Genomic DNA, 22,717 nt, shown 5'->3' on the forward strand with positions numbered 1-22,717 from the left:
TTTGATTATGTACTTTATCCTGACTACTGTCATATATTATTCATTATGTAAAATGTATTATTTATTACTGAATATATGATTCAGATGATCAGGGAGCTGACAGTGTATCTGCTTATTCTGCTTGTTTGTGCTAAAGTGAAGTTCTGCTGTAATTTAAACCCATCAGAACCTCACTAACAATCATTAGGTATTGAATGTAAATGTGAGAAAAATCTGAGACATATATAAGGCAGGATAAAATCTTCGTATCCCAGGACTTTGAAGGACATATAAAGCCTAATCAGCAACATAAGCATTATTAAACATACCAGGGAAATCTGTAACTGAGGCAGAGAAACTGTGTTATCTGCTTCAGATATAACAAAAATACCACATTCAAAGTCATAATGCTTTTTTTTAGTCACCACATTTAATATCTGCACTGTTTGGAAGACATACTGCCTATGAAAACTTGTCTGTGGTTCTCACTTCAAGCAAATAGGTTATAGAATTTCATGGTTATCTTTTATATTGCAATAAATATCTGTAATGCTGGCACACTGCTATGTGAAGCTAAATTATAATCTCCCTGCTGTAGTCTTGAAGCATGGTAACTGTAAAGAAATATTATCCTCATGAAGCATTTTAGCTTTATAGATTCCATTTACCCACCATGCTGATAAAGTGTAAGCTTTATCTGTTACAAGATCAGCTTAACATGCCTCTTCCAAAAGCATTTACTAAAGTGTACTATACAAAGTATGTATCATGCTTTCATACACCAGATTGCTCTGATGATCAGTTTTTATTTTGATCTATCTCTATGGCTGTCATTTGTGGATTTAACTCTTTGCTTACCTGCTTGGGATTAGTAGCTGATCCTCTCCTAATGGCAAAGCAATCTGAAACTTTTCCAGAAGCTTGAAGTATTGTGACATATAGATCTTAGGAAACTTGCTCTTCTTTAAAAGGAATTTTTCTACATCTGAACGCTTTACAATTCCTTTAGGATATTTAGAACAGCCTTCCACTTTCACCATCAGAATCTTTCAAAAAAAGTAAAAAAATTTTAGGTGTACATTCATCATTAGATTGTATTTTCCTGACAAACTTTGTTCCCTGAAATATTTGGTATAGCCTAATATTCTGGGAGGGGGGAAGGGGGTTAGAAAAAGACTCCCTTTCACAGTGAAACTAAACATTTCCATAATGCTAGAACAGCATGACAACAGCAGTGACAGAATGTAACCTGTCTACAGGTAACCCTTCTTACATCTTTAACCCAAAGTTCCAGCTTTCATCTCAACCTGTCACAACATATTGTATGTTTACTTTGCATCCATGGGGTCTTTCTATTCTACAAGTATTCTTCTGTCCTTTGCAGTTTAAGTTATGTTGGACATTAGAGTGAAAGAACATAGAAGCAATGAGATAGTTACTTGTCCAGAAGGCAAGAGAAACAGAAACAGATGGATAAAACAATCTGGGCCCTGAGAAAATTCTAGATCATGAACCAATAGTGAAAAGGTAAAGAAGAATCACTGACAAGTTACAGTGGCTTCAGGCAGGGGAAAATATACCATGAATCCATACGCAGAAAGTAATCAGAGTCTAACCTGTGCCATGATTTTACAGAGCCACTTGGGATCTACAAAATACAGATCTCTTAGCTGTAGTGCTGGGTCTTGAAAATGAAGGAGAACACCTGCATAAAGAATACTGTAATTAGCAATGCATTGCTCAAGCTCCATATTAAGCAAAGTAAACACCCCACTCTGGGCTGTTTTCCTTATGTGACTTGACATAAACAATTTGAATAATAAAAACAGCTATTGAATTTATGTCAGTATCTCAGAACAGTAGAATGAAATAATGGTTTGTTCAGCTTTACATTTATTTTCAGACTTTTCATTAGATTTGTAATCTGACTTGCTTTTTTGTCAAGCTCTGTGTGGGTTTATTACTCAATCTTAGGAAGTGCATTGACATAAGCTATTACATGTATTCCTCTAACCATCATTGTATTTGAGCTATTGGAACAATTGCATCTTTCTCCAGCAACTGTGCTGTCTAACAAGCAGGTATGATGTTTTCAAATAGGGACAAGAGATATAAATTGTTACAGTAGTGATCCTTCATACCATGGAATTCCCTTCCTAACAACCTGGTTTAACACACTAATGTTACCCAAGCTTAGACATTTCAGCTCACCACTTTGTGGCAACCTTGTGAAAGATTTAAAAACGTGTACAAGTCTGTCTGCTGCAGATTTGCAAAAAAGTGCTAACAAACACACACTGAAGACAGCATTTTACCTGATTCATTGAGAAAGTGAATTGCATGAGGGAGTTCATTTTCGTCCAGTTGTAACTGGTTTTCTTGCACCAATTCCAGTAAGCGTTTCTGATCGATCACAGGAAATTCAACTGGGACATTTTTGCGTTCCAGCAAAATTCTCTTTTCCAGTTCCAGGTAGCTGTCAGGAATCAGCTGACCAACCACTGGCTGATCTCTGATCTGTAAAATTAGGAACAGTAATCTTAAATGTAATAATTTATTCATGTGAATTGCAGACAATAAACCCAAGATGTAAGGTGGGTATGTCCACTCAATAGTAGTAGCAAGAAGGAACAGGAACATTCATTTATTGAGTAACATGACTTAGGGGGTAAGATGACTTCGGAGACAATAGAACTACAAGTGCAGATTCTCCAGTTTAGGAGGATCACTCATTGCACAAGATCTTATTTTCCTGCTTTAATTCACTTTCCTCTTTCTAGGAATAGTTTCACACTATGTAAAATTAAATCAGTAATGGAAAATTAGCTGGTTTTCAGAAATCACAAAATCATATTTCCTGGTCCCTTGAAATCTTGCAACACTTATTGCACTTATTAACACATTTACTTTTATATGTTTAATACACCCAACAAAACCAGTTTTTAATTAAATTTCTTTGTAAGAGAAGATGGCCTATTTTAATTAAGTATTCAATTTATGCTCCTAGTGCTTGAAACCAGAATTTAGCTGGGATTTTTACTAAGTTGATTTTTTTTTGGTAGAAAGTGAAATTAAAACAAACCTGCTGATTTTCTTTCATTATTTTGCTTTGCGTAATGTTTTATGAAAGCAAGATGAGTTTGCTATCACAATAAAATGTTTTTAATTATGTGTCAATGTTTAAAAATTTATTCACTTAACTAAAACTAGAATGTTTTCAACATTACAAACAGTATGTAGCTTACCTTGAAATGAAGACTCTCCTTTATTATTATTTTCCGGAGTCTGATAATGGAATCAGATTCCTCTGTAGCATTCACAAAGTGATAATCTTGGATTGCTGGGAAGCCTCGCTTATTCAACAGCTCTCTAGTAATTTTACTCATGCAGGCCTTACGTTGCATTTCATCAGAAACATCTAAGTGAGTGCCAACAAGAATGACGGGGGATGTTGAAGCTCGAGCCTGTTAGTAAGATCCATAGTGTTGATTAACTCAATAGTGAATGTTGATTTTAGTGTTTTATATCCATATAAAACGTGAGCAATTTAGTAAAAACAATCCATAAAATGAAAAAAGCTACTGTTTCTCCCTTTTTAAATATACCTCTCTTAACTAAGTTTTGAAATCTCCTATTTCATATCTTTATTCAGATTAAGTTTAAACTGCAATCCCATATAATAGCCTTGACTGGATAAGACAATAAGGATGCATTAGCCTATAAATCCAAAACATATTTTTTGACAGAGCAGTCTATGTCAAAACAGAAATATTAAAAAATCATTTTTTTCTAAATGGAAGGAGTGTAGATCTAGATTTCATTCTTTGCAGATTAACAGCATTGCCAGTAAAGTAGGAGAGACACTTTTCATTGAGAACATCCAACAAAATGGAAAAGCTAAAAGAAATGTCACTTTTGTAGTTGTCATTGGAACAGTACAGTGATGAAACATCAGCAAGTACTGCATAACAAAGGAGAACACATCAGAAATGTTCTTTATCAACACTAAACTGACTGCTACCCTCTGTCCTGTATCTCTTCTCAAGGTGCAAAGACTGAAAAAGCAAGTTTACCAAACACAATCAGTATAAAAACTCTTTATGTGATTGTATTGCCCAGTCATGGCTAACCATCCTTCAAAAGGAAAAGACAAGTAATGCTCACTCCCCATGGAGTGACTCCATCAAATGAGTCACATAGAGCACACAGAAAACACAGAGAGCAAAGGAAAAATATATAGGTAGATTCTCAGATCAATTTCCCTACCATAGTTCTGGAATCATTCCTATTCAGACCACTTAATATACACTTAATAGCATGATTTAAAACCTGCATCTAGTCAGTTTTAAATTAGTCTAATTCTGATTTCACCAGAATTTACACTGTTGTAAAAGAAAACAGCAGGTTTGACTCACCATTCCTTTAATACTATCCCTTTCTTATTTTTATCAGTCAATTAAAAATATTGCCAGAATATACAAACTATTCTTTTGCACATCACTTTGCACCATTTTAAATAAAAAATGGTGCTGATCATGCTTTCCTATGTTTAAAAATATTTTCATATCCAACACACAATGTATTTCAGCTCTTGTTTAACCTTAATTTTTATTTTCTGATGAGGGTTTTTCCTCTTCCCCTATCTAAAAATATTTGTGGTTAATTTGCTGTCCTCATACAGCTCCCTGGAAAGCGGAATTTCACTCTGTATGGCTTACCTTGATGTTAAAAAGCCATGGCTTCATAGCATCCACCTCTGCTTGTCCTTTGCTAAGATCATAAACGGCAAGGTATAAAGCTCTTTGGGTCATAAAATGAGGATGGGTACTGTAAAACTCTTCTTGTCCTAATGATCAAAAATTTCCATTGTTTAGTACTTCCTTGACTGAACATCTTCAGATCACAAAAAGGCAGCAGAACATTTACTCTCAGACCACCAATTTATCAGTGAAATTAATATTTGCAGAAATTTATCTGAATTGAGAGAAAACCCACAGTAACTATGAGTTTTAGGTAGGTACTCTGTGGTAGCTCATTGACTGAAGTATATTTTTGAAACATATAAGCTAGTTTTAAATCAAGAAGTGTAAGATTTAACAACTGGATAAACATGGTCGCTGCAGAGACAGCTTGAAAGGTCATGATTCTTTTAAAACTCCAGTACTGATTTTCCCTCTCACTCCTCCCATCCCTTCTGTCTTCTTCCTTCCCTTTCTCTTATCCTTTCTGCAACTTCAAAATAAGACTCCTAAATTCACATGATTTAACATCACAATTGAAGTTGGACATCCAACTTGAATACTGCTCATCTGTGCATTGTGATAACAGACTCTATTTAAATGATGACAGTCCACTGTTTAAAAATAACTTTTCTATAGCCTGAAATAGACCTGAATTTTAGAAGTGTTTCTGTAGTACCCCAAACTTAGAAAGTTTCCCAAAAATCCAAGGCTCAAAGACTCTTCCTAAGTGTTTTGTTTTCTGTGACCTTACAAACCTGTGATACGGTAGAGCCTACCTAGAGAGACCCAGACTATAAAAGGGAGAATCAGAGTTGAGTGGAAGATTCTTTTGGTGATTACAAGCTGTTTCTTACTATTTTGAAATGACTATTCTAAAGTGCTATGTTTGAAATGTGTGGTCAGACCACATTTGGTGATGAGAAATTCCTGAGGCTTTAGTTAAATTTGAGGGATTAGCTGCTAATTTACAGAATTCACGAATTTGTAAGTGGTCACTGGACTTTAGGTGTAAATTTGTGTGATTATACTGTCCCCAGTTCAAATTTCCACAGGCTGACTCTAGGATTAAGTAATGCATTAACATGTTAGAAAAGTAAAGGACAATAAGCTCATGAAATACCTCCAAAATCCCACACATTTAATATAAGCTCCTTCTTCATTTTGCCTTTCCCTTGAATGATCCAGTCTTTTACATCAATGCCTACTGTAGCTTTCGGAGAGCCCAACTCCATTCGTTTGATTTTCATTAGTTGTTGCAACAGGGTTGTTTTCCCACTGCCAGTGTTTCCAACAATCATGAGCTTCATTCTGTTATAAGGTACAGCCTTCTTCAGTCGTTGTTGAAGAAATCTGATATAAAAAAAAGTTTGCAAAACTCACAGAAATGTATAATAGAGAAAAATATCAACAGAACTCAAGAACAAGGAAATACCTAAAACCATACCATTTTCTTCAAATTTTCAACATCTTTTAATCTTCTATTCTAATTTATGATTTGAAAGCTAAAGTTTAGTTCATAATGTGTCCTTTTTTGTTTTGTAATTACCCCAAAATTGTATTCTGTGCAATGTACTGGGAAACACAAGAAATGTACTACAAATAATTGGTAAGCACCATTTATTGCATAGTTTTTAGAAGCATCAAATTCAAGAGATAATAATCAAGAGGTCTAAATCACTCTAATCTATTTTCTGTGTGTGTGTTGATATGACATGAAACCTTCCATAGAGCAGCATGCTGGATTTCACATGACAAACCAGCACGTCTTTTCAAAACTAATGCTTCCCGCATATCCCAAGAAAGCAAAACAGGAATATTCAAGAACAATAGGGCAACAAACCTGATAATATCTCTGGCTTTGCATCCCACATGTTTGAAGTCTAAATTAAGATGGAGTCCCTCCAAAGGAAGGTCCCAGATTTTGGACAGTCTTCCCATTTCATCTGGAAAGAATCTCAAATCGGGATTATGACTTACATCCAGAGAAGCCAAGTTTTCTAGGAAGCCAATCTGAGGAGGAATCTAAATAAAAGAACATTTAATGGACAATTATACATTGAAAAAAAAGTTATTAGCATGAATACATTAAATATTTAACAAAACTAGGTATTACTTTTGCTGCAGTGTAGGTTTTTTTCATAAACAGGCCTAATATCCCACACTAATAGAGGAAGGATGCATAAGTAATTCATTATACAAACGGATTATAGGACACATTCCAGGCAGAAAAGCTGAATAGAATATGGTGATTTTCATTCACAGGAAGTAGTATTTGCACTTACATACCATTTCACTCTAGAATGTACAATGGTATGAGAGGTCACACGAAAATAAAATGAACATTGAAAAAATTGCATTCAATTGAAAAATGACTTAATTTTCTTTAGACGGAATCTTACACTTTACCTCCTTTAACTTGTTGTGGGACAGGTGTAGCTTTTCTAGCCTAGACCATGCACATGCCTTTTCACTCAAGTCCAAGACGTCTATTTGATTATGATTAAATAACAGCTCCCTTAAGTTTAATGATTTCCAGTGCATTGGTCCAGGCAGGCTTACAATCTTGTTTTGGCTTAAGTCTACTGATCGCAAACTAAAAACATGAAAATAAAAAAGAGAGAAGTTAGAAAATGAAAAAATAAAACCCAGACTAACTGGAATCAGAAATATATTAGTTTTTAATAAACAAATAAATGGATTAGCTGTCAGAACAGATGGTTTTCTGACAGAAATGCAGACTGAAGTAGACATGTTTGTAAATAGATGTATGTGCATAAATTATAGAGTTCTCCTACATCTGTTGGACAAATATGCTGTTTATGTAACTGTGAAACATGAAGCATACAAAATTCCATGCAATGCCTTATTGATTTGTCTGAGCTGGGAGATGTAGAACCTGAAAGCTGCAGCTTTTTCAACACATCCATTAAATCTGCTGCCATGAATATAAATGTTAGCACACTGAAACTGTGTAATATCATGTTAATAATGACATGAAATATGTAAATTTCATTAATGTAAGTTCACAAATCTGTGGATCTGCCCTCTCCATGGTGCCACCAGTACTCACATCTACCCACTCCTATCACATAACTGATCTGATCAACTCTTCCAAGCACTCCTTCCACAATCTGATTCTAGTGATATGTTAAGGTCATGAACTTCTATAAAAAAAAGCAGAAGTGCAATTTTCACATGAGTAATGCTTTGAAGGTATAACAAAATAAATGTCACATGCATCTTTATCACAATTCTCTTTAAAGGAAGTGTTATTCTTTGAGAATAACTATCTTGTGTTATTTGGGGAGTGAAAAACCAACCTCAGTAGCCTTGTGCAAAGTCTGCAGAACTCAAAAAGGAAAAATTGCCAGTATCTTTTTATTGTTGGTTACAAGAAAATATTAAATTAATTCTGGTCTTCTCAGCAAGAATTGTCAGCTTCAACTATCAAGCAATATATTTTCAACAACAGTGATTTGAATCTGAGGAACAGAATTTCTCAAAATCATGAAGAAAATGTGACTGGTTTGTCTTCAGTTAAAAGCTACTAAGTTCTGGATTTAACCCGTTAGAAAGGATTTCCTGAGAATCAGTAGTGCATGCAGAATTTTCTGCTTAACAAAGGTCATGCAGAATTTTCTGCTTAAGAAAGGTCTTGCCACAAGATTTTCTTCATCAAGAAGTTGATGTTAACTTCAATAAATAAAATAATAACTTACTGTGGTAGAAGAAGTATTGCTTCTGGAACATTAACAAAACAATTTTGGGATAATTTTAAACTTGTTATGCTGGATGATAAGTCAGGTATTCTTTCTAGAGCAGAAAAAGAGGAAAACCTTATTATTTTTAAGACTGGAATTTTCCAGAATCAAAGACAGACTAAAATGTCAGTCTATCATTTTCATACCTAGATCTTTGTACCATCTATCAAGGCAGAATTCAGATCTTTTTTTTAAAGCCCATTTAAAACTAAACTCCCCAAATTAAGTAATATATTGGCTTTTAACACATTACATATTATTATCCTTCATCTCATAGTGGCATTAAGCACTGAAATAATCTTACTTACACTTTACTGTATTGCCAGTATGCATAAGATTCCCATATGACTCAGGATGTGTTAGGTCTTATTCATATAAAAACGAGTCTAATGGTTCAGCTGTGTTTAATGCGGTTATAAGAGTTACCTTCTGAACTAATGTGAAAATAATTTCAAAATGGAAGATTTTATGCCTTGAAGACAGAATAAATTATGACAGTAACTTATGAACTCCAACAGTATCATTAAAAATCTAAGTTGTGCAATTTGTAATTTCCATAGATAAATCGATTTGACACCTTTGCATAAAATAAGCTAAGTTACTGACACACACTCTAGATGGACTCAATTCAGTTCCTTAACACTGGGTTCTACTGAAGGGGATCTGCCTAGTGGTACCTGAGCTGTCTGCACAAAGCTTAAAGATAAAACACAAGAGCTATGGAAGACCTGCTTTTTCTGGACCACAAGCTGCAAGCCAAGTGGGATACTTCAGGGCTTCTCAAATGACACCTGCATTCAGGCAACTGAACCAAACATTCTGTCTTATTCTGAATATAACGCTGGATATAGTGTGGTAAATACTTAGAATCACAGAATTTTTTAGGTTGGAAAAGACCGCTAAGATGATTGACTCCAGTCATTAATCCAGCCTTGTCAAGTCTACCACTAAACCATGGCCCTAAGGTTCACATCCACATGTCTTTTAAATACCTCCAGGGATGGTGACACCACCACTTCCCTGGGTAGCCTGTTCCAGGGCTTGACAACCCTTTCAGTGAAGAAATTTTCCCTAATATTCAATCTAAACCTCTCCTTGCACAACTTGAGGATATTTACTCTTGTCCTATCTCTTGTTACCTGGGAGAAGAGACCGACCTCCACCTGGCCATGACCTCCTTTCAGGTATTTGTAAAGAGTGATAAGGTCTCCACTGAGCCTCCAGGCTAAACAACCCCAGCTCCCTCAGCTGCTCCTCATCAGACTTGTGCTCCAGACCCTTCACCATTTCTGCTGCCCTTCTCTGGACCGACTCCGGCACCTCAATGTCTTGTAGTGAGGGGCCCCAAACTCTTCCTGGTACAAGCCAGGATGCTTCTATATATTTCAGTACAGTATTAATACTAGATTTGCAAGCTAAATCTGAACAATTTCCGCTCTCTTGAACCTTCCTCAACAGCATGTACAATCTCAGCTACACTCCATCATTTTTTCGGCATCCACTACAAATGTAGAAACAAGAGGAGTTAGCTGAGTCACATCAAATGACTGGATGCATACTCCATCCTTCAATGATGAAAAGCTGAAGCTTAAGGAACTGTATAACCAAGGACAAGCATATGTGGTATTCTTTCCTGTTGTCACAAGAGTCCAAATGCTGTGGCAGAGGAATTTTGTGACTTAGAGCAGTTTCTAGAAGGTGGATTGTATTTTCACAGTACTTACCAAGAGCATTCATCCTGGCGTTGAACTGCTCCAGTTTTGTACAGCCCATGAAAACATTCTCAGCAAGGGATGAAATGTTGTTTTTACTAATGTTTAAAATTTTCAATTCTTTCAAGCATATGGGTGAACACAGGCATGAAATTTTGTTTCTGTGATAACAAAAAGAAAGACAATAATCCATGTTTTATTTAGAAACTATTAGGTAGAACATGAAAATAAATAGTGTTGATCTGACAATGTCATCCTTATGCTGGCAAAACAAAAAGAAGACTTTAGCTATATAAACATTGACCAGTCAGCAAAAACACTGGCACATGTGGCAACATGGAATAACATGACAAATATTAAGACTGATTAAATTAATTTGGAGAGCAAGTGGCAGAATATATTGCAAGGTGTCATTTTCTGATTACATACTGGAGCTCAATCCCACACAAAAGAAGATTGTTGCATTTATGAGGGGTTCTGTGTACTTAAGATACGTGTTTGCAGGATTACAGTCACACAATTACTATCAACCCAAAAAAAGTTAAAAAAAATGAGTTCCATATGTGGGGAATACAATTCAGGATGAGTATATAATGTTACAAACAATGTATTCTGGGGAGACGAACACCAGAAAGAGACAAAGATCCCGAAAATACAGAGACAAAAGAATCATGCAGTACTGTTTTGCAAGGGTAGTATTACTAATAAAGTTCACCATCTTATTTAGCATAAACTGTAGGAAATAAGTGGGACAGTTTCTGCAGTTTACAGAAATATAACCAGCTACATTCTTCAGAACGCTATATAGGTATGAATTATCTCACTTACTAACAAATATGATAATAAGTGCTGGTAAACAAAAAACTACATATTTTCTCATATTTCTGTCATTTAAAACATATCCATACCCATACCTAAAATTCCATGAATACTACTTCCAAAAAAGCTTTTCTGAATATGAAATACAGTGGAAACTGTATTGTGTATATAGAAATCCTAGCTGAATATGTCATACCACACAGACAGGCCTGTGGATTAATAGTATGGCAGTAGAAAGATACTGAACTACATGAATTACATGTTTAGTATGTAACTGGAATGGCAATGCTCTTAGATTCTAACAAGGCCCAAAGATATTCTCATGTACTTTGCAATACAACACTGAAAACTGGAGCAATTTACACATTTGGAAGACAATGTCAACGTTTCGCTGGTGACTAAATAATCCTTTCCATGCTACAATAGTCATCATTCTGGATGACCAATATATTATTTCCTGTTATGTTTGTTGTGCTACAGCCTATTTACTAATGCTACTCACCCTTCTAGCAACAGCTGTTCCAGATTTTCAGCGACATTTGTAAGAAATTCAGGAGTGCATACCAGCTGATTGTATGAAAGATTAAGTTGCTTTAGAGTTGGACATCTGAGGTATGGATCCAAAGCAAAGGAAGGGCCAATGTCATTTCGAGAGATATCAAGATTTGCAATACAATTCATTTTCAGTAAATAAGTTGGAAAAGAAGTAAATCGGTTACTGTGCAAATCCAAGTAAGTCAGGCATTTCAAGTTCTGAAAGAAAAGGATAATTTGATTTTAAAAAGTTGAAAAAAAAAGTGAATTTATAGTTTATAACTGAGTTATATTTTTATGCAATTTATTAATCTACTTATATTTATCTCACTAGGAAAAACAACAGAAAATAGCAATCATACCAATGTAACCTATAATATTTCTATTACAATATAAAATATAAATCATTACTTAAAATTAATTAGCTCAGTTTCTTAAAATTTAACAAATATTAATTGCCTGCAGTTCTCAGTCCCATTTACATCATATGCTACTTAATATAAAATGTTTTAAAGCAGTTCTCTGCAGTAAACGACTTAAAACAGTTCTCTGAAAATACTTTTATTTCTAGATGAACATAAATCCACTGAATGAAAATTCTGTGAATGTATGAAATATGCAAAAATATACACTCATATTCTTGAGTAATATTGCTATGGATACATTATTATAATACGTATGGATTACATTATTAGATATAAACAATTTATTTTAACTAATTTCAACTTGTATTACATAAAATTATGCAGAATTACTTCACACAGTTGTTCTGGAATGTTCGTAAGAGCATTTTGGTGGAGCTCCAGTTTCTCAAGGTGTTCCAGATGACTAGTTAAGCAGCTATTCTGGCTGATGGCATCAATGTTCTCCAGCTCATTTGATGAAAGATCTAGTGATTTAATATATTCTTTCTCTGAGATCAGTGAAGAAAGACTCTCTGATGGTCTTATATGTGGTGAAAATTTTGAGATGCCTTCTATTAAAACAAAAACATGAAAAACAGCATAATTTCATTTATCACTTCAGTAAAATTAAGATCAATCAACTTGGGATCTCAAGATCCAGTAGATATTGAATGTTTGAATACTGGTTAAGATCCAAATCCATGAAGACTTCTATTAAGCCACAAAAATTTATAAGACAGTAGGGGAAAGATGCATGCTCATGCACTGCACAAGAGAAGGAGTTTTTGAAAGCTAATAAGAGCACTTCTGAAATTTCATTGGCCATTTAATTCTAATTGTGAAGCCCAGGAAAAAAAAAATCCCTATATATTCATTATTTGTACTCCACTGTAGTATTTCCAAAACGTATCCTCTTATTTGTAAACAAATATATAATTGGACTAAAATCTGCATGCTATGCTTGTGAAAGCATTAAGGACAAAAAGTCCATTATATATGTTAAATTGCATAGTTTACTTACTGAGGGATTCATCTGAAAGCAAGAATTTTCTTCTTTGTTTCATAAATGGTTCATAATCTGAGCCAGGTCCCTGCAAAATCCCAAAGGGAAAAACCAGTTACAAACATATGCAGATATCTGAAATTATTCAAATTCAGTAATCTCTTTTTATTGTGGTTTCTTTTTATCAGAACTTATAGGGACAACACAAATGAACTGTACACTTCAACTCAAAATAAGCATAGATCGCATCTTTATAAAACTTACTGATCCATGCAATATGGAAGAATGGTAGAGTTAAAGTGTAATAGAAGAAGTGCATTTTCTGACAACCTAAAATGACTTTCACTAGGGTGGGGAGACAGGATGGAGCAGGATATTACAAAACATAACCTTCTCTAGGGAAGTCAGTTTCTCTAGTTTCCCCTTAAAAGTCAGTGGAAGAAGACAAGCTCCTTTCAAAGGAATGTGACTTTCATTCCGCCGATTTGTCCTCATGTCTTATGGAACAGTCTCCATTGATTACAGCTGAAGATCAGCTCATTAAGGGGTAGTTAAGTCTTTGTGAATAGGTCCATGGTTCCTGTATTTCTGTTTGAAAATCACAACTGGAAATCTGAATAATTTACTTTTAGGTGATCATAAATTTTTGCTGACGTAAACTCTCATCCGTAAAGTGCACTGCAATAGAAGGAAATACTGAATGGCAACAGTGAGACAAAAGCCCATATGGTTACATGACCTTTCCTAACACTTGACTATTTTGCAGTAGGCAATGCAGATGGACTTAAAAGCCTGGAATGAACAAGAATCTAACTTACCACAGAATAGGAATGTCGTGGTAAAGTAGGAGAACCTCTTTGACAAGCCATTTCCCTACAATATACATCAGCAACTGCAATGGAATTGGACTTCTTTTTTGTAAAAAATGAACCTTCACTTCCTAGAACAAAACCATAACACAGGAGAAGTAATAAATATGAAAAATGTATTTAAAAATGAGGCTCAGAATTCAACTGTAATATGGATGCTGATATACAAAGGAGAGATACATTTCAAAAGCATCAATACTGGCACGATCTCACTGGTGAATTGTGTGTGCAACAGGCCAAGAATGTTGTCAATGTTTTTTAGAGCACATGGGCCATACTAACCTGACATGTTTCAAATATGACCTCCAGGTTGTTACCCTGATGCTTTATGATCTAAAATTTCCATCATGTTGGGATTACTATACACATTTCACAGCACATCTTTCTGCTACTGCAGTGTAAATAGCTTTTGAAAATAGAAAAAGTTTGTATTTTAATAGATGAATTTTTACTCCCACATTTCTTGAGAATGAAACATCAAATACCACTCTGGATTTGGTGATTTAGGATTATCTGGACCCATTTGGTGTCCCTCTTCTCAAAGCTACTTTTAAAACTCCTAAAATCACTCCTGTTAGTAACAAATGTATTTTCTTAAGATAATAAGAATATACTTTTTTATGTGGGACAACAAAAAGACCTACAGAAATGAAAAGTAGTACCGAATTATATAAGGGAAAAGAATAAAACAGGACAAAAAACTTCCTTAGGATTCTCTGATTCTAAAATTCAAATTCCTCATCTGTGATGATTTTAAGTAGTCAACTGTTCTAAAACAAGAGAGACATTTGAACAAAAAAAGATATGTTACAAATTAAGGTCACTCATTATTAAGTTGCTGATACCATAGACAGAAATGCTGTCTTTTTAGAAGTTAAAGGCATTCAGATGTCCTGACATGGTTACCAAGAACGATGTTGGACTGAACATAAACCTGTCCTTTACACTTGCTGATCAATTAGTTATCTTTGGGATAGGGTTTGTTTCACCTACTTTATTTTTTAATAGTATAGTCCTCTATATCAGATGTGGTTGTGTAAACTTTATTTACAGACAACCCAGGGAACACAGGGGTTTCTATATCGCAATACACCTGACTTCATGACAAGACAAATTGGGCTCTTGAAACAATTGCTTTTAGCTATAGACTATAAAGGCAACTCATAAATAAGTGTTTATCTAAAACAGTCAAAATCTAAATGTGGTTGTATGCATCCAACTCCTTCTCTCTACAAAAAACTGAATGCATGAAGAACTGATTTTAAATGGATAATAAAATTCTTTAAGGTCCTAATTTTGTAGATAAAGTACATACTCATCATAAACTATTTTCCAATGTTACCACAAATGAAATTTTACATAACAAGTTTTTTCTTCATGGGAAGTGTTCTGTCTCAAATACAAATAAGCAACTGACTTGTGGCTATAGTCTTTCCCTGGTACACTAGACTGGGATTATAAAAAGAAAAAAGAAAATAAATACAATTACCTTCACTATCAATATCATCACTCAAAGGAAAAATACTGTCCACTAATGGGTCGGGTATGAAATTCCAATCATAGTTTTTATCCACTCCATCTTCAGAGAAGTTTGGATCAGAGGACGCTCTTGACCTATCCTCTGAAATATTCTTCATCTGGAATTTAAGCACCATTCTTGCCAGTGCAGAACCTGCATCTGTATGTATAAGAAACGGAAACTGTAGAATATTCTCCAAGAAATCCAAATAGCTTTAAAAAAATAACTGAAATGTCTTGATTTGTTTTCAAGTTTTGCCAGACTTTCTATAACAAGCTGAATGCTATGAGAGCCTGAACTGAAAGTCTTGATCTAAAACACCTTCATAGTACCATCAAGAGATGTAACAATTTCTATACATACTCACTTTGTTTTTTTACTGGAGTAAGTTTATCTGGGAACAAAGGAATGAGCCAGGAGGGTTCTAGTCTTCCAATACCAAATCCTCCAAGACATATACTGCTGTTGGTGACATCAAGGCTAAGCTTCTTTAAGAGCAAGCTGATGATTTGGCTATCTCCTCTCTTTATACTGATGGTTAAAGCACTCCGAACATCTTGCTCTCGAGCACCACTGGCTAATAGCAATTCCACCAATTTAGGGTTATTTCCTTTGTCACAAACCTAGGAGAAAAGCAATTAAAAAAAAATCATGTGAGGCATTTAAACAACACCTCAGACTGCATTAAGAGGCTTGTCTCAAATTCAGATTCACTTTATCTTTAGGACTGTGACTCTTTTCCAATTACACAGCTTCTTACTCCTTGAAGCATATGCCTGCCTACAGCATCTGAGTACCAACTCCCATTTCCATGAAGTCTTTGCCCAAAATGTATCAAATGTTTGAGTCCTGCAAGTGTAATTATTGCCATGAATGCACACAATTTTCAGTCAAAAATATATGGCAATTTATCTAGTGTGGTTATAGCATGTGGTCTATGGCAATTCCATTTATTGATCTGTCCAGTGGAAAAGAGACACTCAGGTGTTATTCTGCCATATCATCTGGATATTTGATGAACAGGCAAAAACAGTGAGACTCATCAAGCCTTGCCTAGTGCTAGGGAGCTCAGGTCTATTGGCTTTAACTACCCGAAAGGAGGGTGTAGCAAGGTGGGGACTGGTCTCTTCTCCCAGGCAGCAAGCGACAGGATGAGAGAAAATGGCCTCAAGTGAGGTCAGGGGAGGTTCAGGTTGGACACCAGGAAGAATTTCTTCACTGAAAGGGTAGTTAAGCATTGGAACGGGCTGTCCAGGGAAGTGGTGGAATCACTGTCCCTGGAAGTGTTCAAGAAACAACTGGATGCGGCACTTAGTGCCATGGTGGTTTTTGGTTGAAGGTCAGACTCTATGATCCTGGAGATCTTTTCCAACCTTAATGATTCTATGATTCATCCCAATCTCCAAGCCTGCACTGCTACACAGAGCAGTGTTGATTGTGAATATTAAAAATATTTTTTAGCAATATTTCCAGTTACTTCAATTTGTCCACTGTGGTTTGCTAACGCTGACTTGCCAACTTCACATTTAATGGATGGATGATTGGTTCCAAATCAATCTGTATTTCATCACTCATCCAGTTCTGCCAGCAGAATTTAACACTTCCTAATTTCCTGTAAGGAGTATTGCCAGGATTCTCTCAGACTATTTAAAACTTTGACACTGAAGTAAAATTAAGAAGTGCTTATGCATACCACTTCTCAAAAAACCCCCCAAATTTAAAGGCAGTCACATTAAGCACGGAGTACTTGCATGTGGGAACAGCCTTTACATTGGCAGGGCTGAATCCAGATGGAATGTTTGCCTATGGCCTTTTTTAAGATACTTATGTACTTCAGACAGTTGATGCTCTGGATGTGGCTGCTGTCTGGATAAGGCTGGCTGATGGTCCACTGGTACTTTGGCCTCACAGAGCTTGGAAAGAGCTGAATTTGGAATACCAGTTTCCCGCCTGGGCTTTAATGGCTTGATACATTCTACACCTAAGTAGTTAAAAAAAATGCCAACTTGCAAAGCTTGATCTTAAGTCTTCTTCAAAAATATTCCATAGATAAGGCTAAATCAGTACCTGATTGAACACATGTTTGCACAAGAACAGGGTAAACAGTCGGAAAGCACGGATTTAAAGTGAACTTGCAGGAGAACTGAACTGACAGTGGGGGCACATTCTATGTGACAGTGCCCTGTGAGGTTCAATAAAGGGAAGGGTGTTTCAGGGAACATCAGACTGAGCCTGAAGTCACTGTCAGTAACGACAGTTAACAACACTCGGGTCACAGTTACATTGCTACTGTGTTCTGCCAAATCAAGGAAAATAGAAAAGAACCCAAAAGTACAAATTTTAAAGTAATAAAGTTATATATATATTTCCACATATTACCTGATAGATCAAAGAGTTTGTCTTTGTCTTCTTATTAATATCAGCTCCCAGTAGAAGTAAACATTCAGCCATAATACTATTGCACTCCATACATGCTTTTTCCAGCATCATATTTTTTAAATCATCATTTTCAGCTATTTTAGCAAAACATTTACAACACAGGCTTTGAAACTGAATGGGAAGACAAAGAATAAAAGTTAGGACAAAAAAACCCACCAACATTTCTTAGCTGTGGAGCTGTCAAAGAAAAAGATACCTGTTGATCTCGCTGGTCAGTGAAACACATAGACATCTGGTAGAAAATGACTGTGTCAAATGATTCATTTACCAGTAGCTTTGCAAAACAAGGTGACAAACCAAGAATTGACAAGATTGCATGAAATCCCTAAGAACACAATGAGAAGATTCAAAGAAGTACAGTGTTAAAAGGTGTCATTTTGAAACAGGTCAGGCAACAAAATCAAATTTCAACCAAAAGATATGTGCTTTAATTTTTTTGTCTTGCTTTTAAACATGCAATAATTCACAAATCAGAGAAGATCAGGAGAGAAGGCAGAAACACCAGGTGTCTCTGTGTTTATATAACTGTAGTTTCATGCTTGTTTAGCTGACTCTCTTAAACATATATTAACTGACACTTTGAAAAGCCAAATATGCACCATAATATCTGACACTGGCAGTGACAAATGTACTCGTGATTTCCTGAAAATGTAGAGAGGAAACAATCTCCTTCTAAAGATAGGGAACGAAGATACATCCCCGTTCCATGTGTTGCTCAGTAACCGTTGAATTTGAAAAAAATACATGGACTAAATGAAAAACCTAAGAGGTGTGTCCAAAAACTAAGAAGAAACATGAAATTATCCCACAGTTCTGCAAGCAAAGTTCACCTAGAAGGGTGAACTGGGTAAACTGGGGACCCTGTCCAAATCTAATTGAGACTAAATCACTTAAAGTAAGTTCCTTATTTCAGCACATTATTTCTCTCTACATTGGTTGCTAAGCTAAACAGGGAATGGTTGGGGGAAAAATAGCAGCGAAGATGGGAGGCTGTACTTTTGATATTTTCATACTGATTTGAAACAGAAGTACAGAAACTCTCACAGAAAGCTGATCTCATGGGCAATCTCCATTCTGCTAGAAAAATGAAACTGGCAACAAACAGGGAAAACTTCTGAAGCAGAAGAAACAGAACTTTCACATAGGGAGGACTGAATGTGTGTTTGCAGACAGAGTAAGAACTTTCCTTCCATATACAGATGTGGGTCCAAAGTCTGACACAGTATTGCAGTAATATCCTTTCTTAAATACACCATTCCTACACTAAGTTTATTGTTGGTGACAAGGCTGGGAACTAAGTTATTTTCTATGACTTCTCAAAGAAGGGCAATCAACAATATAATGATGGTTACTTCATTAAATGGTTAAAGATTGACAGAATGATGGATCATGACTGAGAAATTTGTTCTAGTTTGCAGATCTCAGAAGTTTTAGATAAACATTTAATCTATGCTTACATATTCTGGATTGAATATATGTCTCCAAGAAAACCACCTCTACAACAAACACACCAGTTTAATGACACAGGTTTACACTAATCTAGTAATTGCAGTACAATCAAAATGAAGTAAAATAAGGAATTATACTTAAAATATAACTATATTAAAATAATTTTCTAAGGTTTTGGCTTTTGTTTTCATCTTTGCACATAGAAATGACACGTACATGCATCTGGATTTCAGTGACTTCTTTAAATCGTCGCAGAGTAGAAACCAGAACTGCTGACAGGACATGCATAGTTGCAATACACAAACTCTTTCTTGTAATCAAAGAGCGTAGAAGACTCAAACCCAAACACTGTATGTCTGGAATGGAAATAAATATTATTCAGACATTGATAATTCAGACATTCTAAGTTGAATAAACCCATGATTTAAGTAGTCTTTTAGTAATATTCCATGAAGTTATTGGCACAAGCTATTACAGGGTCAGGCATATCTACAATGTGGGTGAACCTGAAGACTATGCAGTACTGCAGCCTTTTCTTGCCATGCAACCTACATCACATCCAGCACTAAAGAAAGCTACAGACAACTTACATCACATCCAGCACTAAAGAGAGCTACAGACAACCTACATCACATCCAGCACTAAAGAGAGCTACAGACAACCTACATGACATCCAGCGCTAAAGAGGGCAATAGACAACCTACATGACATCCAGCACTAAAGAGGGCAATAGACAACCTACATGACATCCAGCACTAAAGAGGGCAATAGACCAGTTACAGCCTCTAAGGTTAATCAGACCGTCCTACCATGTCATTCTACTGACAAAAGGACCTTCCCTACCTTGTTCGTCTGGATACATCTGTAGGGTGTGGAGCACAGTGTCAGTAGCTCCTTGCTGGATTAAGATTTCTAGGGCACCAGTGCACTCAGCTACAGAAGCAAGTAGTTTTAATCCACACTTCTGAATGCTAGGATTTCCAATAAACTAACGAAGAAAGGAATATAAAATCAGATGAAGTTTATTCTGCTTACAATGGTAACAGAAGAGTTGCTTGTTCTTAAAGCTGTTCTATAAGAACAAGCGACTGTTCCTCATAAGTATGTGAAATTACATCTGATGTGACAATAAATAACAATAATCACAATCTCAAAAAGATTTCCTTATCAACCATCAGTTTCAGTTGCTCATAACCCACAGATTTTCACCTTTGATTTTGAAAATATTCCCTAGCTAGGTTTCTGACGAAGAGTGGGATTTTTTTTTCTCAAGTTTTCAGTACAACCGTTGATAAGTTCATATCATTTTTTTAGGACAAGAAGAGGGAGAAAATGTACTTCTTTTGTGGTTAAAAAGGAACAAAAATGTGGTGGTTTTTTTTTCAGAACTAGCACAGGTGATTAACATGATGGCAACTGAAAAAATACGAAAATAAAAAGATATGAAACAACATACCTATTACCACACCTCATCAAGATTTTTAGTATTTTGGGTTTATTATATAGCAATTCAATAGGTTATTTGTGATATTTTTTCCCAATTTCCCCCCACTTCTAGATGGAGGAAACCTAGATGAGGCCTAGAGCTGAGAGTGTCACAGCTGTCACTGTGACTTGCAAATCTGCAAAATTATTTCAGTGGAGTCATGCCCATCTTCCTCCTTATTCTGTCTGTAGTTTTCATTAATTTTTTTTTAGCTCTTCTGGTTGATACTGCAGTACCCCAAAACACAAACCAGCTGGGCTGGAAAATGCAATCAGGATGGTCACAAAGCACTGAACACTGTAATACCTTCCCTTATCAAAAATTATTTTACCTCCCTTGTTAATTCCTATATCTGATATCTTCAGGTCAAGAAATGTCCTTTAGACACTCTAGAACTCTTTCACTGATACGTTACTTGCTCTGACTTCTGTAAAAAATATAAGAGACATAAGTTTCCTTGACTGAAGCTGTTTGGCAATCTTAAAATTCTTGAGAGACTTTTAAAAAATTATGAATTAATACTTTTTGATTTTAGTTATATGAAGCTTGAAAACCTTGCAGAGATGGGATTCTTCTGAAGACCATGAAGTTAAACCTTTCCAATCACTAGGATTTAAAGTTTATTTGCCACGCAAACTGCCCAGTGTTTCCTTTGTATAGACTGAGTCTGCTTCAGCCTTTCATTTTTCAGCTTCCCCTTCAAGGCACTGTGAGCATTCTGGTTTCCAGTGGCTGGAAAAATTTATAGAATTGGCTAATGAAAGGAATGGAGACAACTGAGTTGTCCACTCAGTTCTATGTGTAGCTGAGGTGTAGGGATGAAGACACTTTTCATGTATACACTAGTCCCTTAAAAAAAGAAATAAATCACAAATAAACTGTATGTTTTAAAAAAAATGAGCTTTGTTTTTATAAATATCCTTTAGAGTTACTGTATAAAGGATCACCTAATACACTCCAGGAAAGAAAGTAAGAAGAAACTCCAGAAGATCATTAAAACTCAGGAGTTAAGATTAATTTTATCAAATCAATAGGAAAATCAATGCAGAACTAAAACTTACAAATGCTTCACCATTACAAATGTAAAATAATGACAATATCCATTAGAATAAAGCTTTAACTATACCCTGTTCAAAGCATTAAGCACCAATGAGTGAGTTCCCTCCAAGAGACACTGGCTTTTAATGACTTTCACTGTAAGTGCAAAAGCAGCATCTCCCACGTCTCTGGAAGAACCATTCTGGTGTTCGTGCTTTGTATCTGCAACAACAGAAAACAGCCTTCCTCAGAACAGCAGATTTCATATTCTTCCCAGTAGTAACCCCATATAACAACCTAAAAATCAAATTGAACACAGAGGTGACTCAGAGGGCGTATTTCAGATCTTATGACATTTTCAGAACATTGTATCTGAGACTGGAGTCCCTCCAGATTTACACTGTAATGTGAGTATATTCAGTTTGAAGGGACGATTTCACCACATGTTTGCTCACTGCTTACTATAAAAATAAAAAATCATGCCAAAGAATTTGGCCTAAGGTACTTTGCAATATATTACTTTCTTGAGTTATGGAGTTTCTTGGTGTTCCTGATACCTACTTCAGAATGCCTCTTCCTTCTGGAAAGGAGACACTATGGAGAAGCTATGAACTATTTGTCCTTGCTCACTTGGCAGCACATCATAGGACAAATTTTACACACAGATGACATTAAGTGGAATGTGACCACATATAAAAGAACAGAAAAAGGTCTTTCAGATTTACCTTTGTTGTAGCTTTTGGCACTTGCACTCAAGTGACACTAGAGAAAGTACCCAGAAATCCTTTAAAAGTCACTTCAGCATTCATATTTGTTCTGATTGCTATTTTTCCTATAAATTACTTTTTTATTCCCTAATTAACCTGCGAGTTCCAACATCCAGTTGGCTCTCTCTGTGTCTGATTACACTTTAGAAGGGCCCCCCTTCCAGGATACTGGCAAACAAATCACGCTGCCTACATG

At 35.6% G+C, this 22,717-nt stretch overlaps 1 protein-coding gene across 1 annotated transcript in view; it reads right to left on the bottom strand.

Annotated features, from left to right (window-relative positions):
- LRRK2 (leucine rich repeat kinase 2) overlaps positions 1–22,717 on the bottom strand; it is a 64,339-nt gene that overhangs the window by 18,733 nt on the left and 22,889 nt on the right. The window contains exons 14-34 of the mRNA XM_032688374.1: positions 21,843–21,976; positions 20,074–20,218; positions 19,447–19,586; positions 17,978–18,106; positions 17,722–17,892; positions 15,710–15,965; positions 15,313–15,501; positions 13,773–13,894; positions 12,973–13,042; positions 12,303–12,523; positions 11,516–11,766; positions 10,207–10,355; positions 8,441–8,534; positions 7,128–7,314; positions 6,562–6,743; positions 5,842–6,071; positions 4,698–4,825; positions 3,225–3,443; positions 2,295–2,496; positions 1,596–1,684; positions 838–1,025 (exon numbers count right to left, since the gene is read on the bottom strand). Coding sequence (XP_032544265.1) covers positions 838–1,025; positions 1,596–1,684; positions 2,295–2,496; positions 3,225–3,443; positions 4,698–4,825; positions 5,842–6,071; positions 6,562–6,743; positions 7,128–7,314; positions 8,441–8,534; positions 10,207–10,355; positions 11,516–11,766; positions 12,303–12,523; positions 12,973–13,042; positions 13,773–13,894; positions 15,313–15,501; positions 15,710–15,965; positions 17,722–17,892; positions 17,978–18,106; positions 19,447–19,586; positions 20,074–20,218; positions 21,843–21,976 — 3,496 coding nt within the window. The remainder of the gene's footprint in view (positions 1–837; positions 1,026–1,595; positions 1,685–2,294; positions 2,497–3,224; positions 3,444–4,697; positions 4,826–5,841; positions 6,072–6,561; positions 6,744–7,127; positions 7,315–8,440; positions 8,535–10,206; positions 10,356–11,515; positions 11,767–12,302; positions 12,524–12,972; positions 13,043–13,772; positions 13,895–15,312; positions 15,502–15,709; positions 15,966–17,721; positions 17,893–17,977; positions 18,107–19,446; positions 19,587–20,073; positions 20,219–21,842; positions 21,977–22,717) is intronic.

Source organism: Chiroxiphia lanceolata, chromosome 5 (genome assembly GCF_009829145.1).
Source record: "Chiroxiphia lanceolata isolate bChiLan1 chromosome 5, bChiLan1.pri, whole genome shotgun sequence".
Lineage (NCBI taxonomy): Eukaryota > Metazoa > Chordata > Aves > Passeriformes > Pipridae > Chiroxiphia > Chiroxiphia lanceolata.